This window comes from Bombus pascuorum, chromosome 7, assembly GCF_905332965.1.
Source record: "Bombus pascuorum chromosome 7, iyBomPasc1.1, whole genome shotgun sequence".
NCBI classification, from domain to species: Eukaryota; Metazoa; Arthropoda; class Insecta; order Hymenoptera; family Apidae; genus Bombus; species Bombus pascuorum.
In genome coordinates this window covers 16,650,998-16,667,697 of record NC_083494.1, presented here as the reverse complement: position 1 = coordinate 16,667,697, position 16,700 = coordinate 16,650,998, and the positions used below count along the sequence as shown (strand labels likewise).

General features: G+C 38.7%; 1 protein-coding gene across 4 annotated transcripts in view; it reads right to left on the bottom strand.

Moving 5' to 3' along the window:
* Positions 1 to 122: 122 nt before the first annotated feature.
* The window catches only part of LOC132908650 (choline transporter-like protein 1), a 53,862-nt gene continuing 37,284 nt past the window's right edge, over positions 123 to 16,700 (bottom strand). For 3 of the 4 annotated variants that reach the window (XM_060962845.1, XM_060962843.1, XM_060962846.1), the window contains exons 2-17: positions 12,664 to 12,809; positions 7,738 to 7,851; positions 7,454 to 7,608; positions 5,723 to 5,791; positions 5,087 to 5,180; positions 4,743 to 4,806; positions 4,543 to 4,651; positions 4,016 to 4,124; positions 3,643 to 3,762; positions 2,918 to 3,043; positions 2,741 to 2,847; positions 2,234 to 2,490; positions 1,967 to 2,133; positions 1,803 to 1,895; positions 1,613 to 1,705; positions 123 to 1,539 (exon numbers count right to left, since the gene is read on the bottom strand). In XM_060962845.1, coding sequence (XP_060818828.1) covers positions 1,486 to 1,539; positions 1,613 to 1,705; positions 1,803 to 1,895; positions 1,967 to 2,133; positions 2,234 to 2,490; positions 2,741 to 2,847; positions 2,918 to 3,043; positions 3,643 to 3,762; positions 4,016 to 4,124; positions 4,543 to 4,651; positions 4,743 to 4,806; positions 5,087 to 5,180; positions 5,723 to 5,791; positions 7,454 to 7,608; positions 7,738 to 7,851; positions 12,664 to 12,714 — 1,782 coding nt within the window. In that variant the 5' untranslated portion in view covers positions 12,715 to 12,809 and the 3' untranslated portion in view covers positions 123 to 1,485. Of the gene's footprint in view, positions 1,540 to 1,612; positions 1,706 to 1,802; positions 1,896 to 1,966; positions 2,134 to 2,233; positions 2,491 to 2,740; positions 2,848 to 2,917; positions 3,044 to 3,642; positions 3,763 to 4,015; positions 4,125 to 4,542; positions 4,652 to 4,742; positions 4,807 to 5,086; positions 5,181 to 5,722; positions 5,792 to 7,453; positions 7,609 to 7,737; positions 7,852 to 12,663; positions 12,932 to 16,700 lie in introns of those variants that run through there. The other variant, XM_060962844.1, reaches the window with a different exon arrangement.

Here is a 16,700-nt window from a genome sequence, read left to right as displayed (position 1 = left end):
TACCGATTGAATGCAAGCAACTCGACTAACCAAAGGAAGAAACGAATACGGATGCTGGAGGAGTGGAGAGAAAGAGCGTGTTTTGTAAAATTAGATAAATTGTGTGTTGGTCGCATGAGAACGTTCATAAAATACGAATTTTATTAAAATTATAATACTATAATGTTTCGGGGGAGGTAATCGTGTGACTTAAAGCTGCGACCACGTTTAAAAATAACGCTGTACTTGTTCATTGTGGACGATCGATCATCGAAAGGTGTGACGCTGGAGATGCGCGTATTATCGATGGGCGGTTTCGTTGCGTGAAAGAAAGGGAGTGGATATATATACATAGACACGCGATGGTCGATGCGACTGCAATTACTCAGATAGCGTTATCGTCGCTGCATCAAGTGCACTTCCGCTCGCGGTATCGCCTTTTCATAAATTATCAAATCGCTGGCATGCGTTCAAAAGACTCTTGGTAAACGCGCTACCAAGTTTCGAACGTGTTCCAAGACGACGCTTGTTTGGACCATTGACAATGTCGCAGCGATATCTCTTCGCAACTGTCCGATTATTATTTATACGCTAATATAATACAAACGAGATGTTTTACACGATAGAAGAGATATTCTACGCGATATATTATCGACGCGAGTAAATGCACACGAACGGTACGTCTACGTACGCTTGGAACGAGTCATGGAGAAGCGATCGATTGTTTGTATAAAAGAAATATTTCGTTCGATGTTTCTCGACGATCGTACGATCTCGTACGGACCGGAATGTTATCATATTTGTTGTTCATACACGTACAACAAGCTGCGCCGCTGCAAAAATCGCAGAATATAATACAACATAAATATAACGCTTTGGGTGGCTTACATTGCCACACGGACTTCTTTCATAAAGATGATTCGTGGCAATTCGTAACGTGAAAACAATAACGATAATTCCGTTCATCCTTGCGACTGGAAGAACGCGAACAGGTGTGCGTACACTGCATTTACGCGATTATATACAAATACAGCGTCACGTGAAAATTACGCGTTAAGATACAAACAGCTTCTTCATTGTACTCGTCGATCAGTCAGCATTCGAGTTACGTTTGTTGTTTGTTTAAAAGTCTGTTCAAGCTTATCTTTCTCATTCGTTATTATAAAAAATATAGATAATCTATTTATAGGATGTCTTCCTTTATAGTTACAGTAGTTGTAGTTGTAATTAAAATCTAGAACAGACAGTCAGCAGAGATCCGTGATCTAAATTACCTACCACTTACATTTTTCTACGTGATACTGTACTTGTACTTAGAAATAGAGGTAAAGAAACACGCGACGTGTTTTTGGAAAATTCGCAAAAAGGAACGTTCGAAGTTTAATGCAACGTTCATTCGCCAGGCATTTCCGCGTGTTTCGTGCCACGACGGTTTCCAAGACACGATCCGAAGCTTCTGGTATCTTCGAAATTCTGCGTAAGATTTTAACGAGCAATAAAACGTCATTACGAGTGATGATCCGCGTGTCGGAGAGCCTTCTTGCTGTTTTCAACGAATTCCTGAAACAAAGGCAGAAATTTCGATATAAAGCATTGTTCTATAATGCACGGCTAATTAGAAAGAGTTAATTACCATTAATCCACGGCTCATGAAATATGGCCTGTTGATGCCATCGTTCTTCGCGTAATCTTCGCAGAAACAGATGAATATCGTATCTATGATCATCTGTAACAAATATCAATTTCACAGTTACAGACGATGATCGATATTGTTTCATACGCCAAGATACAAATTTATTTCTAAAAATTGTTACAAAAGTTACCTCGTATATGGAAATGAAACAATGCGCGACCAACATAGCGAAACATCCGGCCAACGCAATCGGTACCCATGGATAATGGAGTCCTTCTTTTTTCTAAACAGATAAGAAGGTTAACGGATCTAAGTTTGGAAAAATTGACTTACGGATGGACGTTGATCCCGTACCTGTAGTAAGTAAATTCCCGAAACGACTGTCAACGTAACCACCGTCACTTTGCCTAAGAATAGAACAAAATCTCCGACACTGTTGATAGCTGCGACTCTTAACACGTTGCTGGCTAAAGCTTGAAAAGCTTTTTTGCCTCCCGTACAAAAATTACATCCGTATATCGCTACGCAAGTAAACAGATCGAAAGATTAAGATAACAAAATCGAGGGATGTAGCGAATATTTGCTAAAAAGGGGAGTAGTATATAATCATGTAGTACATACCTGTTTCGATGTAAGCATTCCTCGTGAGGAACCTCAAAGCGCACTCGAAACACCAGAAACAACAATGACAGCACCATAAGATTAATCGTACGCAATCATTGTCGTATTTCTTAAGGTGATTTTGCACGTAGGAAATTATGGCCCTTAACAGTCGAACTATACCAATAATCAGCGCGCCAAATGCTACAGTGCCTAAATGATATCGTATGAGATAACCAAAGCTTTTGACGACTGGCAGAGAGAGCTGCTTCTTGTCCCTGTTCGAAAGAATTTTTTTATTTTTTCTTACTATTAGACGAAACTCGTGATTTTTATGATTCCAAGCGTTTCCTTAGAAAATTAAATCTCGTTTTCTATTCTTATCTTTGGATTACTATTGTAAAGAATAATATTATTTTATTCAATGAAAATGCAGTCTACTAGTCGAGCAAAATAAAATGGAATAAAAACGGAATATGGAAATTTCCGTCGTATCTACGTGTGAATTACGATATCGATCAGTGTCACCTGGTGAAGAACCAACGTGCAACGGCGCCAGCGACGACTATGTGCTGGCAGCCCAAGAGGAATTCGCAGGTGACGAAGAAGAAGAACAGATTGTACCATCTAGTCGCCTGAAAAACGTTACATATTAGTCGTTTCTGCCTCTGTTAAATTTTGCGTTAGCATAATTCCATCACTTACGACTAGAACGCTATCCTTCCTGAAATGGATGTGATTTTTCCGGTTCTTGTAAATGTTCCCTGCGCTTTCGATCCAAAGCATGCAGTAAACCCAGCCGCACACGGTGAGACCGATCAGAAGATAAGTCTGAAACCGATGAGTGTACACGTTTAAAGCGTTCTTCGAGGTAAATTAATCGAAAACGGAAGCTTACAACGCGTTTGCTACAAAAAGTTGTTCGAGCTTTTGTTAACGAAAATAAGCACGATATAAAAAAATTAATATGACGTTATATCATAGAAAATAGTATGACAACGATTAAAAGATACAAATTTCAAAGTTTGTCCGGATTTTTATTCTCGAACCTTGTTCTTCCAAGTTCACTACACGTAAATCGTTTCTTCCGTCGTGTTATTCGACCGCAGCGTCATGCGATCTCCTATTTTTCTACCGTATATCACGCGACTTCAAAATAGGAAGAAAGGAATGCACATTGATAGGAAGATAAAGTAGCCCTCTCGCTTACATGGTGAGTGAGAAGAAACGTAACGATACATAAATATAAAGATTGGAAAATTCGATGTTCTTGAAACGAGGGTGAAGAGGAAAAAGCACGAAATCCGGAAGCAGCTTTAGATTATTCGATACTCTATGAGTTTGTTTATCGAAAAGAGGGAAAATTTCTGCGAGTGGACAGAAATGTTACCTCACTCTGTATACGTTAGTTTTATCAAATATTTACGTACATATACAGGCTGAAGGAGGAGCACTGGCATCGCGTATACAGCCTTTCCTGCCTCGTGGAACAGCTGCATCACCAGGGCGATTCTTTTTCTCATCACCAGAACGATCAGAAGGATGATGACCTGCAAATTATGTCCAATCGATAATCGATCGATGTATTTTGGTTATTTTTTTCAACAAATTTAGTGACTAAAACATTTACGAATAGACGACAAACAACATCTCTGATTTATATGGAAAAATCGTTCAACAGATGGTCTATGAAAATTCCTTAATTATATATCTGGTCGCTAACAAAGTTCTTAAAAAAAATGTCGACAAGTTCAGCGTGACAGGACAATGAGGAAGAATGTTCAAAATATCAACACTCATTACCGTAACAGTAGTCAGCATGATCGCGTAGACCATGTAAGCCTGCTCGCTCGAATCTTCCACGTCTATTTCATGCATTTGCACCGCTTTTTTCTCCATGTACCACGTTAGCCTGCGCAAACACAATGTCTCCGCTCAAAACTCACACGATGATACAACTTTTAACCATGAATCTTCTTCGTCAGAAGCAACGACGATCATCGATCTCCGTCTTAACAGCTAGAAGAGAATATTCTGGTTCTATACTTACAGAGTTGAAAAGATGACTCGTTAAATCCAATAGTACACGCCTTTCGAAAATAGCTGATAAATTTACCAAGTTTTGTAAAAAAAAAACCATGGTATAATGTTGTGACGATTAATATTTTTTATACACATACATATATCTAATACCAAAATCAAATAAAAAAAAAAAAAGAAATTTGAAAATTGTCCCACTGTAAAGGAAAAAATCGTGTGTTCTTCGGCCGTGATATTCATATTTAAACGAATCTATAAAAAAAAAAAAAAGAATATTAATCGAATCTTACCAAAGAAATGCCGAACCACCGATGGACGCCAAAATAACGGCTATTAAAACGATGTAAACAATCCATTGCACCATGTAGCGGAAAGCGATTAAAATGCCGAATGAAATAGCTGAGGATAAAGAACGAAGAAATGGATATTCAAAAAAATGTTCACGTGAAAGAAAGAAAATTTTGTAAGAAAAAGAAGACGTAGTACGTACCTAAAGCGATCAGTAATAAGTAAACCATCTCTCTCCAAGCAACGCCAAGATCCCTGGAGGCTTCCTGCAAAAGAAGGAATCTGTTTTGGAATACGTTTCAGAGAGTAAAATCAACCCGAGGCAAGAAAACGATAAAGTTCAAACTAGATATCTACGCTGTTCCTTTAAGTTTACATAAGTTGCTTAGTTTACACGCTACAAAGATCGTATTTACCTGTTGGTGACGATCTATACCGACAGAAAATGTCGTAAGATCACTATGATTTAACGTAGCAAAGGATATGGACTTGGTGAAACTTCGATTGACTGGTGTTTAATTGCTATTAAAAAAGAAATTTACCAACCTTGTAAAAATTATCGAGACCGAGTTTCCTGATCAAAGAAGTGATCGTCTCCATCGTTTCATTCTTCACGCAGCGATTTAAAAACACCGTATCCCTACGAGCAAAATGAAATATTAAAACGATCAAAATCATCCGGGAATAGAACATGGCGTGTCGAACATTGCACGAATTTATTTATGCCAGAACGTGTGACATTTTATACGATTATAACTGACATTTTGAAGGACAAATTTTTTAAGAGAAATATTTTTTTCCACCGCAGAACAATATATGACAGTGTTAACGCTACTGTTTAAATTTTAACGTTTTAAAAAGTCACTAACATAGATACAAGAACCGTATATTATAATATCGAAGCATTCATATTATTTCATATTTTCCTCAAATCTAAGAAATTCGTTGATACAGAGAAAAATTCGATTCGGTCGAAAGTGAACCAAACGATGCGGCGGAGTTAAGACGAGCTATCCGCGAAAGGATTTCACGTCGGTCGTATTTGTTGAAATCATGCTTGAATTAAAGAGAATAAAATACAAATACAAGTAATAGCAATTTTCGTGCAACGCAGACACCGTTCTTTGCGATCCCGCAACTGGAAGTGGCGTACAGGGTCCCTTGCGTCATGGTGATACTAACTGATTGCCGCATTTTTCCACACACGTGCGCGTTTTCACCCCTCGCGAGTCCACCGTGATCTGCAGGTACCTGAGGGAAATGAATAATGAATGAGTAACGGTGCTAATGAACGATTACGCGAAAAGTGTCGTCGGAAATTGGCAAGTTGCAGCGCGTTTTCCACCCGGGCCGGGTATCGAATTTACACGCAACATTCACACTAATTAACCGCATTATTTCACACGGCCCGGCTAAGTTCTCCATCGAAATTTCACGCATAGCATAAAGAATTAGAGATCAGGATAGGATGAAATAGACCGGTAGAAAGGCGAATCTTAATCGGAAGTCTACGCAAACGTATTCAGGATGATCAGGCTGTATAACGGTTTAGATGGCCAGAATTAATACTTTTAAAAACTAGAAATGAAGTGGAAAAATTTAGGGAAACGGTCAGTTCAGAATTCTGTTACTTTAGAAAATTTGTTGATAAAGAATAGCTTTGAGCGAGTAACGTTAATCTCAAATTAATAATAAAATCGTAATTAGGTCATGGAGAAGCGATTTCACGTTTTTAGATAGTTTAGTATGAATTTATACTTCTGTAGCTGGTAATGTCCAGAAGTAAGAGTCGGTTTACGTTTTCCTTCCAATTAAGAAAATTATGTCTACCAATTAAAAATCATTCGTTGCTGCACGAAGCCTCGACAAATTTTTAAAGATCAGAATAGGGAAATTCTTTCACTACTTTTCTATCTCTTTCAGCAATTCGGTTATTTGAGAAGAGAAACGCGAAGAAAACCTGTAACAGCGTGAACGTTCCTGTATAATTTGACGCAGTCGCGTATTCGCGCGCTCATCCACCATCGCGAACGCCTCGCTGTCTAGAAAATATTGATATCGTATAGCGAATCCCATTGTCGCCAACTTGTTTCATTCATTCAGTCACCGACGCGCGGAATATTGAATTCCGCGTTGTTGTCACGGCTATGAAGTTCGATGTTAATCCGTCGACGAATTATTAATCCTTCGGGAGCAGTGGCACCGTATTTGGCGAGGCTTGAATATCTACACGGTCACTGGGGGTGTTGCTTGCATGTACACACGTATGTATTTCGATAGATCGTTGCCATATAGATTATCATCGATGTTTATGGGGATAGAATAGATCGGAAGTCGGCAGGGAACAATTGCTATTAATTTCGATTATTAAAAAAACGTGTTTATGGAGGTTTTAAAGTTTCTTTTCACGAGCTTGTGTATGATTAAAGATTTAACCTTCTTAACTTGGGGCACTTAATTCAGAAAGATAAATTTCTCTGAGTGTACCTGACGAATATTCGAAATAGTCGGTAAAATTGAAACGATTCTAGTGGTCGAATGATTTATATACGATCAAATTTTGTTTTTCCAAATGACAAGGGTCTGTTAATAAATATAGAATAATTTTACCGTGAATTAAGATTAGAGTGATCTAGTAGCAGCATTATATTCATGAACAGCAGACAGGAAATTTTGAATCAAAATTTATCGTATTCTCTGTGATGATTAACTAATTTGATGGCGCGTGTGTGTGATTGTGGATAACGATATATATCAATTAACCCTCCGACATCTCCCATCGAGTTAAAATTGAACGGGGCGATGAAACGTGGAAACGCTCGTTCGAAAAGGAGCCAACGTAGTTTTAACGTTATTCGCATACACATCTCGTGTCATACTACATGCTTGAGTCAATGAACAGGTTATGCTTACCGGTCTTTCCTCATGTCTTTACCCTTGCATGCGAAATCGGAATTATTTGAACGTTCTCTCTCCGTGATACGACCGCAAACGTTTGCACAGTCATCGTAGCCATATATAACGCGGTAAATGTCTCCTTTCTGCTCGACGTTGATCAACAGGAAACCCTAAATCGGTAACAGGAAAACGTTTTGTACCTTCTACGTACGTTGTTTCAAAAGAGAAACGAAACAAAGTGAAAAGAGAGAGAGAGAGAGAGAGACAGAGATAGAGAGAATAGAAGATGTTGAACGTACGAAACCAATGACCAGACCGATCAGAACGATCAAACTCAGGATATCAGTGCACGATCGATTGGTAACGAAAAACTGGTCCGGCTGCCTCGTCGACATCCCCTCGTGATCCGGTGTCTGAAACGAAAAGTATGGGAAATCGTGACTGTTTTATCGAAATCGCGAGCGTGTCAAGCTTCACTTTTTTTTTCCACCGAATAAATATCGTCGGCGATATTTTGTTCGCAAACGAGCAAATGAAATTCGAGGTAAGATTCCGGTTTCCCTTCCAGTTCGGTATCCTCACTCGGACGAATAGACGAGTTGTTTTATTAAAAACGTTTGTTATTAGACGAATAATCGCGTATTTTTTAAACGAAACGTGTCTGAAAAGATGGTCGCGCGTTCGAGGGTTAAATTCTACATCTTCAGGTTGTTCGTTTTTCCATTTTATCGCGTAGACGAAAAATTTGTTTCGAATCGGAGAACAGAGAGTAGGCGAGCGAGAGAGAGAGAGAGAGAGAGAGAGAGAGAGAGAGAGATAGAGACGGAGTTGATCGGTCGAACGTGAACGTCTTTTCGTGTAACGATCGAATCTATTGGCCGCGGTCAGCATTCCGGTAAATTTTCAGCCCGATGAAATCGAGCGTAGCTAAACGCTTTCAACGAGAATCCGCGTCGTTTCGCCAGCAGAACGCAGTTGGTAACCCTGTTACGAGTCGAACGATCGTAGTAGACATCACCCTAAATTAATTAGGCTGTTCGACGGTGACCTTGCATTAGCGTGCCTCTCGTAATTAAATTCCGCTTTCTCTCTCTCTCTCTCTCTTGACTCGTCTTATTAAAGGCGTGCCATTACGTTTCATTGATAACATCATCGTGTCACGTTGTCAACGTTTATTTGCGTCTCGTTCTCGTTAAAGTCGCGTTTACATTAAGCAACTCTTGATCAAGTCGGAGTCGTCGTTAAAAATCGTCCTTGTAGAGCAAATTTTCAGTGAAATGGAAGTTGACCGTCTTCGGCCCTTTTGCAGCCTCTCAACCTAATTACCCGAGTCGTCTCGCACAATTGAGCGAATATTATTAACAAAATTTTACTTTCAGATGAAGAATAAACTTGGAAACTCTTTATTCTCGATTTTCACGGTGGAACGAACAACGGAACCGTGAAATTTATGCTATTCGTGTTTTGCAATGGATTACGAGGTTGGTTAAACGTTTTGATCGAGTTTGGCCAGAAAAGCGTTAAGGGAAGATATATCGAGATCATCTCAGACAGGTTTCGTTTGAAAATGCCTGTGTATCGTATACGAATGGTTATTGCAACCGTATAATTTGTTTGAAATTTAAAAAGAAATGGAACGCGTGTATTCGTTCGAGCATTTTATTTTTTCTGTTACTCTATTATCTCGTTTGTTTAAACTAATAAACAGTAATAAATAGAGTAGCATACGGTTGTAAATATTGCACATTTTTTATTATGAATTTAACGAAAAAAAAAAACAATATTCAGGCAGATGATTAATCAAATGGAACAAGTCTCTTCGTGTAATGATCGATGCGTTTATTTTGTTTTGGTAGCTGTCAAAGATTACGTTAACAAAATTACCCGATCTTATCGATCACACGATATCTAGTTAATTGTATTCTGTCAAGTAATTTAAAAAGAACATATTTTTCTATATGTAATAGCAAAAATTGAGATCTACTAGAACGTTGTGAAAAAGATGTGATTCCCATCTTTCTTTTTAAATATTTTAGTCGCTTTAAATTACTGTTTGAACGCTATCTCTGTAATTTCATCGAATTTAAAGGGAAAACCGTGAAATTTCAGAACGGAAGGAACTCTGTCTAAAGAACGGCGGTCTAGGAACTTGATCGATACTACCTAGATAGTACATGTTAATCTTTATCGTGAGAAATTAATACGCACGTTTTTGTGTGTAAGCTTTTCAAGCAAAATTAAAAGCTTCGTTAAGCCGTCCATTTTTTCGACACGTTCTCCTCGCACGAATGGAAATTTTGTTATTACATGGAGTAATATCGATCGCGTTATGATGCGTTAATATCATGAAAGCATGGCGCAACGAACGAGCGAATCTTGACAGTCTTAATATTAATAATAATACCTAATCGATGATCGAAAGGATAATTATTAATAACATTACAACGCTGTTTTACAGTAAGAAATTATTATTACCATATTATACTTGCGCAAATTGAACGTTTTATCGTCAAATTTGCTACGGTTATGCAGAACAATTAATCAGCACTGGTAACTTTTGTAACTGGAATCGTATAAAATTGTACTAATACAGTTCGATCGTGGTAGAGAGACCAACAGTCGCGTAGGAAAATTTCAGAAACGACGGAACAGCGACGAAGACGGTAGTCGTTGGACAGTGTCTCATTGTCAATTTACAACTTTGTAACTCGATTCGCCGCTAGTTTAATCGTTAATTACGAAACAGATAGAAAAGCCGGTAATTATTGCTTTCGTATTTCTCATTAGCGAAACAATGTAATCACAGAGACCGGCAATTACCAACTACTATAACGTTACCACTATTATTATCCCGTGATTATTTATTTCCACTCCATTAACATGTTGGAGCAACAAAAAAATATCCGTTTTATTCGCCTGGTTTCGTCCACGTTCGATAACGTTAAACGCGCGTGTGTGGTAATAACGATGATATTCGGATTTTCGCTCGAGTCTCTAGCGAAAATCAAATTTTAATCATCCCGTTATTTCTAAATCACCCTGTAGATCAACGCAACCATCGGTATATAACCGTACAATTAGAGGATACATATAAGCGCAAAAACAGCGGTTTCATCGCAGCGTGAATACACGGTTTCCATGCACGCTAGTGATCACCAGTTTAAGACCACCCCTTTCTCAATTACATTTTGGAATACGGAGAACAAACAGTTATAATTAAACCATTTATCTGCATTTATGGTCGTAAGAAAGTGCTATCCAACACGTTGCATACGATGCGTTATTTCTGGAACTCGCCACCTTGCGACTGCCACTTGGCGTTGTATTAAATTTAAGCTTTTTCCCTTGCTTTTTTCCAATCCTCGTTTTTCAAAACGGATCATCCATTCCAGAATTTTCTCTCTTTCTTTTTAAACTGTATATTCTCGATTGACGTCGTCTCGTTCGCTTTATCATTAGTAGTAAAATATCTGTTTATTGCACTATTTTGATCGAGCGTATTTCTGTCTTTCTACTTTCAAGCTTTTGAACGAAAATGACGAATTTTGGCGGCACGAGTTCTCCGTGCTAAATTTAACTTTGATGGGCTATATGTAAGCACCGTATTTAAAGCATTTAATTACCGTATTTTGGCATTTATTTATACATCTCAAACACGGATTTCCATAAACATTTATATTCGCTACGCATATTCTAATAATCGTTTATATCTTGTTTAGTAGACTTTGTAAACCAACTAAATCTACTTTCCACCGAATCTTATTTATGAAAAAATAATAGTTTTTAGTGAAATATTTGTTGCGCTCGTAATACTCGCGATAGAATTAAACGGTCTGAACGGCTTTAAAGTAAATGGCAAGACAGAGGTTGAAATGGTTTTCTAAAGAAAAAAGTCTTCGTGCGTTTGCCGATGAGAATAATTAAAACGAAAAGCTTTTCACCGGGCTATTTGTCGTTCGTTTCATCCACTTTCGATATTTAAAACTTTTTCTACAAATTTTTTGTTATTTCTGACGAAATTGCAAAGTTCGTTATACGGAACGCGAAATATTTCGTGAACTTTGACGTAATCCGTTAATGGCACTTAAGATTATCATTTTCAAACTAGTAGTATAATTGCTCTTAGTTGATGTAAAAGAATTTACATAACGAAGTAGGGAAAGGATGTCTCATTAGTGGAAGTTTATACACGTATTCGTAAAAATGTGATAAAAATTCGTAATAAGGACGTAATAACAAAAAGTACTAAAAAGTATAATTCAGAATTTCATAGTGTTCGCTGAGTATACGATTACTCCTGTAAGCGGATTTAGCGATATATGGATAAGATACATATTAAAAGACATCGTTTTTCGAACCAGATGAAACGTTTAACCCTCGTACGTATGTGTTTTTTAACGGTTTGAGGCTGTGGTCTTAATTGGTCAAAGGGTGGCCTTAAAATGGAAATTAACGCTTCATAACGTTACACACGCGCGTTAATTAGAAATAACAAATCCGCGTATCTTTATTTCTCTTATTGTATCATTTTATTTTATTACTATATTACGTAATTAACGATTCTTAATTTTGAAACGAAAGCGAGGAACTATAGAGAGCTCGGGTTCCTATTTTCACAACTGTCGAAAGCATAGAAACTTACATTCGCGAAAAGCTCAAGTATAAGTAATTCAAGGCACAGGTCACTGATATAGCTCGATTCAAAAACAAACTATATTGCGAATTCCACCTATCTTTCATTTTCGTTCGTATTACTATTACTAGCTACGCTTATCTACGTCTTTATCGCGTGAAAGCCGGGAAAAGAGAAAGAGAAATAGATACTCGTCGAGAAAATTTCATAAACAATTAGATCCAAAATGAAAACGTTCCACGTAAAAGTGCATCCGACGTAATCGCTAAACTAAACGCAAACTTTAGACGGAACAATCGCTAACCTATTTGGTTAAATATACTGGAACGTAATTTAGACACGGATACGATAATTAAAGCGCGTGTGCGAGGCCAATACGTTTCTCATGAATAATTATCGCTCTTCTCCGCCATTACGCGAAAAGAACTGCACCCCGTGCGCGAATCGCGCGCGAAATTTCAACGAAATCAGTGACCCGACCTGGCTTCTGTTCCTTTTTCCGCCATGGCGACGAGACCAGACCAGAAGTTTTTATATCGAAATACTCGAGCGGAAATTTCAACCAGGCGTAATCGTAAAGAATAATCCTTACCCCGGGCTCCACTTTGGACGATGGCTCGTCCGCGCAACAGCAACAGCTCATCCTCGAGGAACTGGGTAATCCTTGCTAACAGCCGGTGTATTGCCCCTCTTGATCCTTTCCTGGCTCCGCACTGTCCGATGTCACGGATGCGCTCGCTTCCGGGAATAAATTAAAACGGAAGTTGTTTAAAATGGCCGCAGCAACCGTCGCATCGAGGATTCTTGTGTAGTCGTGGCAACGTTTCGCGATAATAAGTATAGTGCGCGAGGAATACGCGATATCTTTAAATATCGATATAATATATAAGACGACTTAAGTATCGGCCGATAATACGGAGATAAGAAACTACTCGAGTTCCTCGATAATATCGGAAATGAACCAATTAATACTCGTGTAATAGGAGTATTTATAAGACTCTTTGCTGCGTCGGAATATCGCTGATCCACGGTACCTTTACGAGGAGAGTCGGAGTGCGAAAATCTGTTCTCTTTTTCTTAGATCCTCGAGCCTGCGTGTGTTATCTTCTGCGAGATTATTCGATAAACAACGGTACTAGTGACATTTTATAAACATTTGTAACGTTTGTTTTGTAAAACACAACACAACGGTGAGTGTACAGCGCAAGAGTTCACGAATCACTGCTACGTCGCGTGAAATGGCCTGTGCGACGTCCCTCGTGGTCTGGCCGCCAAGACCCACGTTTCGTTATACAGACCCTCGGTAAACCTAAGGAACCACCATACACAGGATCTTTTCAACTTAATCTGCAATCCTGCAAGTATTTTCGAGATTTTGCAAGATTTATGGATGGTCCTTGGAACGGTCAGTAGATTGTTTGCACGTTCTTACAAATTACGGAGAAAGCGGATATTCGTCTAACGGAAAAGCAAGCTTTTCCCATAAACGATGCCACCTACGAGCCACGTTGGCAGCAGACTTCCTCCTCCTATCTTCGTTTATTAACCAAGTTATTAACCAATGGACATTGCGGATCGTTACCCTCGCTTTCCCAACGAAAAGTGTGAACAACGAATCCCCGTTCTTAGTTGAAAAGGCACACTCGCACCGAGCTTTCCTCCGGAACAACAAGAGAACGGACTTCGCTGCTTCTACGACATTAGTTCGGTCAATGCTCCGGCACCAAGTCGAAAACTGCCAAGTTACCTACGGATCGGACAACATCTCGGACTGCTTCTGCTTACATTGCTATATTCAACTGCAAGGGACTCGTTATACTGCGACAGGACAGTCGGCATATCTACTCGGACTCGATCTCATTTATAGATCAGTCCGCGTCTCTACACTGATTCTCTAACCTGAGGACAGTCAACGTCTCTCTACCGGGTCAAACCTTCGTCTACGACACTTACATTTTACGCAACGGCGTAACTCTTTCTTGTACCAAGTTGTTGGAAACATAGATATTATAATCTGTTAACCGCAGAGTTATACCACGTCAACTACCCCTATTGTCCCAAAAGAAATAAGGGGATCGATCCGTTCGTGGTGTCGATTATTATAATCGTAACGAGAATTTACGACTCCCGTTGACGCGCTACCTCGAGATCGCGTCTCCCCGAGACGCAATTTTATTTATGAATGGCGGATTATCAAAATAAAATAGGAATGGCTATATCCGAAAGGAAAAATTAATTTGAATTAATTTTCACGTTCGATAGCTTTGAAAAGTCTACAAAAATCGTACGAGTATATTTCTACGGCGTGTAAAATCATAAATCATATTGATAACGTCACGGATTTAATTAACGTAACTCGTAAAATTTTAGGGATTGCCTTTACCATAGAAATCTGCAGTTCTACAACTTGTAACTTGTCGATCAACGTATTAGTTTTAAACTAATGCCGATGGATGTTTTCCTGTTTGCGAGAGCGCTCGGCTCGGTGTGAAACACAATATTTTCCAGGTTATCCGTTTCTGCACTTATAGCTGCCCTGTTGCATATTAGTTTTTGACGTGGACATTAATTATCGAATAACTTTTATGGATTTGAGCAGTGGCCAGCGGCAGCTACGAAACACTGTTTTAAAGTGGAATTTTATTACGCGACAAGTGAAGCAAATGTGAAACTAATCGTAATATAACGTCAACGAAAGTTGGACTCACTTGGGACGCTTTGACCTATATGCTCTACGTGCGGATTAAACCAATTCGGAACTGCGGATGCTGTCCAAACTGGCTCAACGCGATACTTGAAAACGAGTAATAAAAATGAGTAACTATGGACCGACTTCGAAAACTAGGTTACGAAATTGTTCGGATTAAAAACTACCACTGGATACGTCCACCATATTGCGTCACGGTGTTACTACTCTGATTTCTTGATTCGCGATTCACAGTTAAATACGTTTTTTCTCTCTGCGACTCTTTGCGAAGCTAACTCTACGTCAAAGTAAAAATTGCGTTCTATTTAAACGAACGTTGCTTAAAACCTACGAACCTCTCTTTGTGTGTTTACAGGCATAAACTGCGAAAAAGGAGAAACGACGGACAGTCGGAACGTAATATCAAATAATAACGATAAAATTGGGAAATAAATGGGCAGCTCTGTCCGACAACCCCACTAACGACGATCAAGATGGCTGATGATCGTCTACGTGAAAATGTACTCCGCCTTTTTTATGTTTTCCGCTTCGTCACATTAATATTTCCCGGAACATCCTCTTTCGACGCGAGTCACGTCACTTTCGATCGATTAATCGAGTAAGCCTACGCGAATAAGCAAAATAGCTGATACAGAAGACTACGGGATTGTTGGTTTGCCGTCTTTTTCGCCTGTTGGAACATTTTCTTCGGTCGTTCCGTCTACGATATCCTCTGATCGATGAAAAAATACCGAATTCTCGGAAATCTAATAACGCGGTCGGTGTGCAATCGTGTAATTTTGAAATTTCAACACGCACAAAAGCAGGTTAAAAGAGAGAAACGTCATAATATTTCGTTGCAAAGCGAAAGAGATGATGCAATTTCCGGGCAGACAGCCTATTAAAACTTTGTGTCCCGATTAATCATCAGGATTGTGGTTATGAAACAACAACATCGGTAATTGAAAAGCGAAAATGGAGCAAAGCGCACAGCGAGGTACGTTCTTTGTTAACCTTTTGTGCGAAATATCAATGCGTTGTTTGTCCATTTATTCGTTATGAACGCGTATTATGGTCGGTTAATCCTCTTGAATCGTTTTAAGCAGTTACGAAACGCGACAGAACGTGTACGATCTTCTCTGGAATTTACTAATTGCGATAGGAGGGAGAAAGAAAGTTCGTAGAGCAAACGTACAGAGTTCTTCCACGTTTGCTCAAGTTACATCTTTTATACATCGAATTGCCATTAAGGTCGACGTTAAATATTTTACATGGTGCGCGTTGAACTTTGAAACTTGTTATACAGTCATGAAAATTCTGATATATCTTTCTCAGTTTTGCCACCTGTCTTCTTTTTCGTATTCGAGGACCATACGCCGCTATAAATTATGCAATTGCTGCACTTTTGAACGTAATAAAGACACGTAGACGAACCTGCCTGAACGCTCCATTTTTGATGAACAGAAATTATAAAAACTTTCGTACACACTTTTTCACATGGAACGAGAAATAAAGCGCGAAGAATAGAAAAAAGAAAGTAGGAAGATAAACTAACGAAACGTCATTTGAGAAGCACGTAGAAATATTACTCATCTTCATCGATCTTCTCGATGGACAAGATCCGGCACAACTCGAGAGTCGTGTAAAATATGTAATCTAAAAATGAAAAAAAAAAATACGTGATCTTACGATCCGAGCAAATGCTTTTCTTGCAAAAGATTCCGTATAAACGCTTCGACAGCGATGTTTAACGATTCGGCATAAGGCTCGTCATAAATGGTAATTTAAAGGATGATAGATCGATACAAAAGCTATTGAATTATTTAACACATTCGAAATTACGATATATACGTTAATTCTGCTAATTACGGTAGAGTGGTGGAAACACGTGTTAACGTAATTTCAAAATATTTTAAATAACACACACCGATATACGTACACGT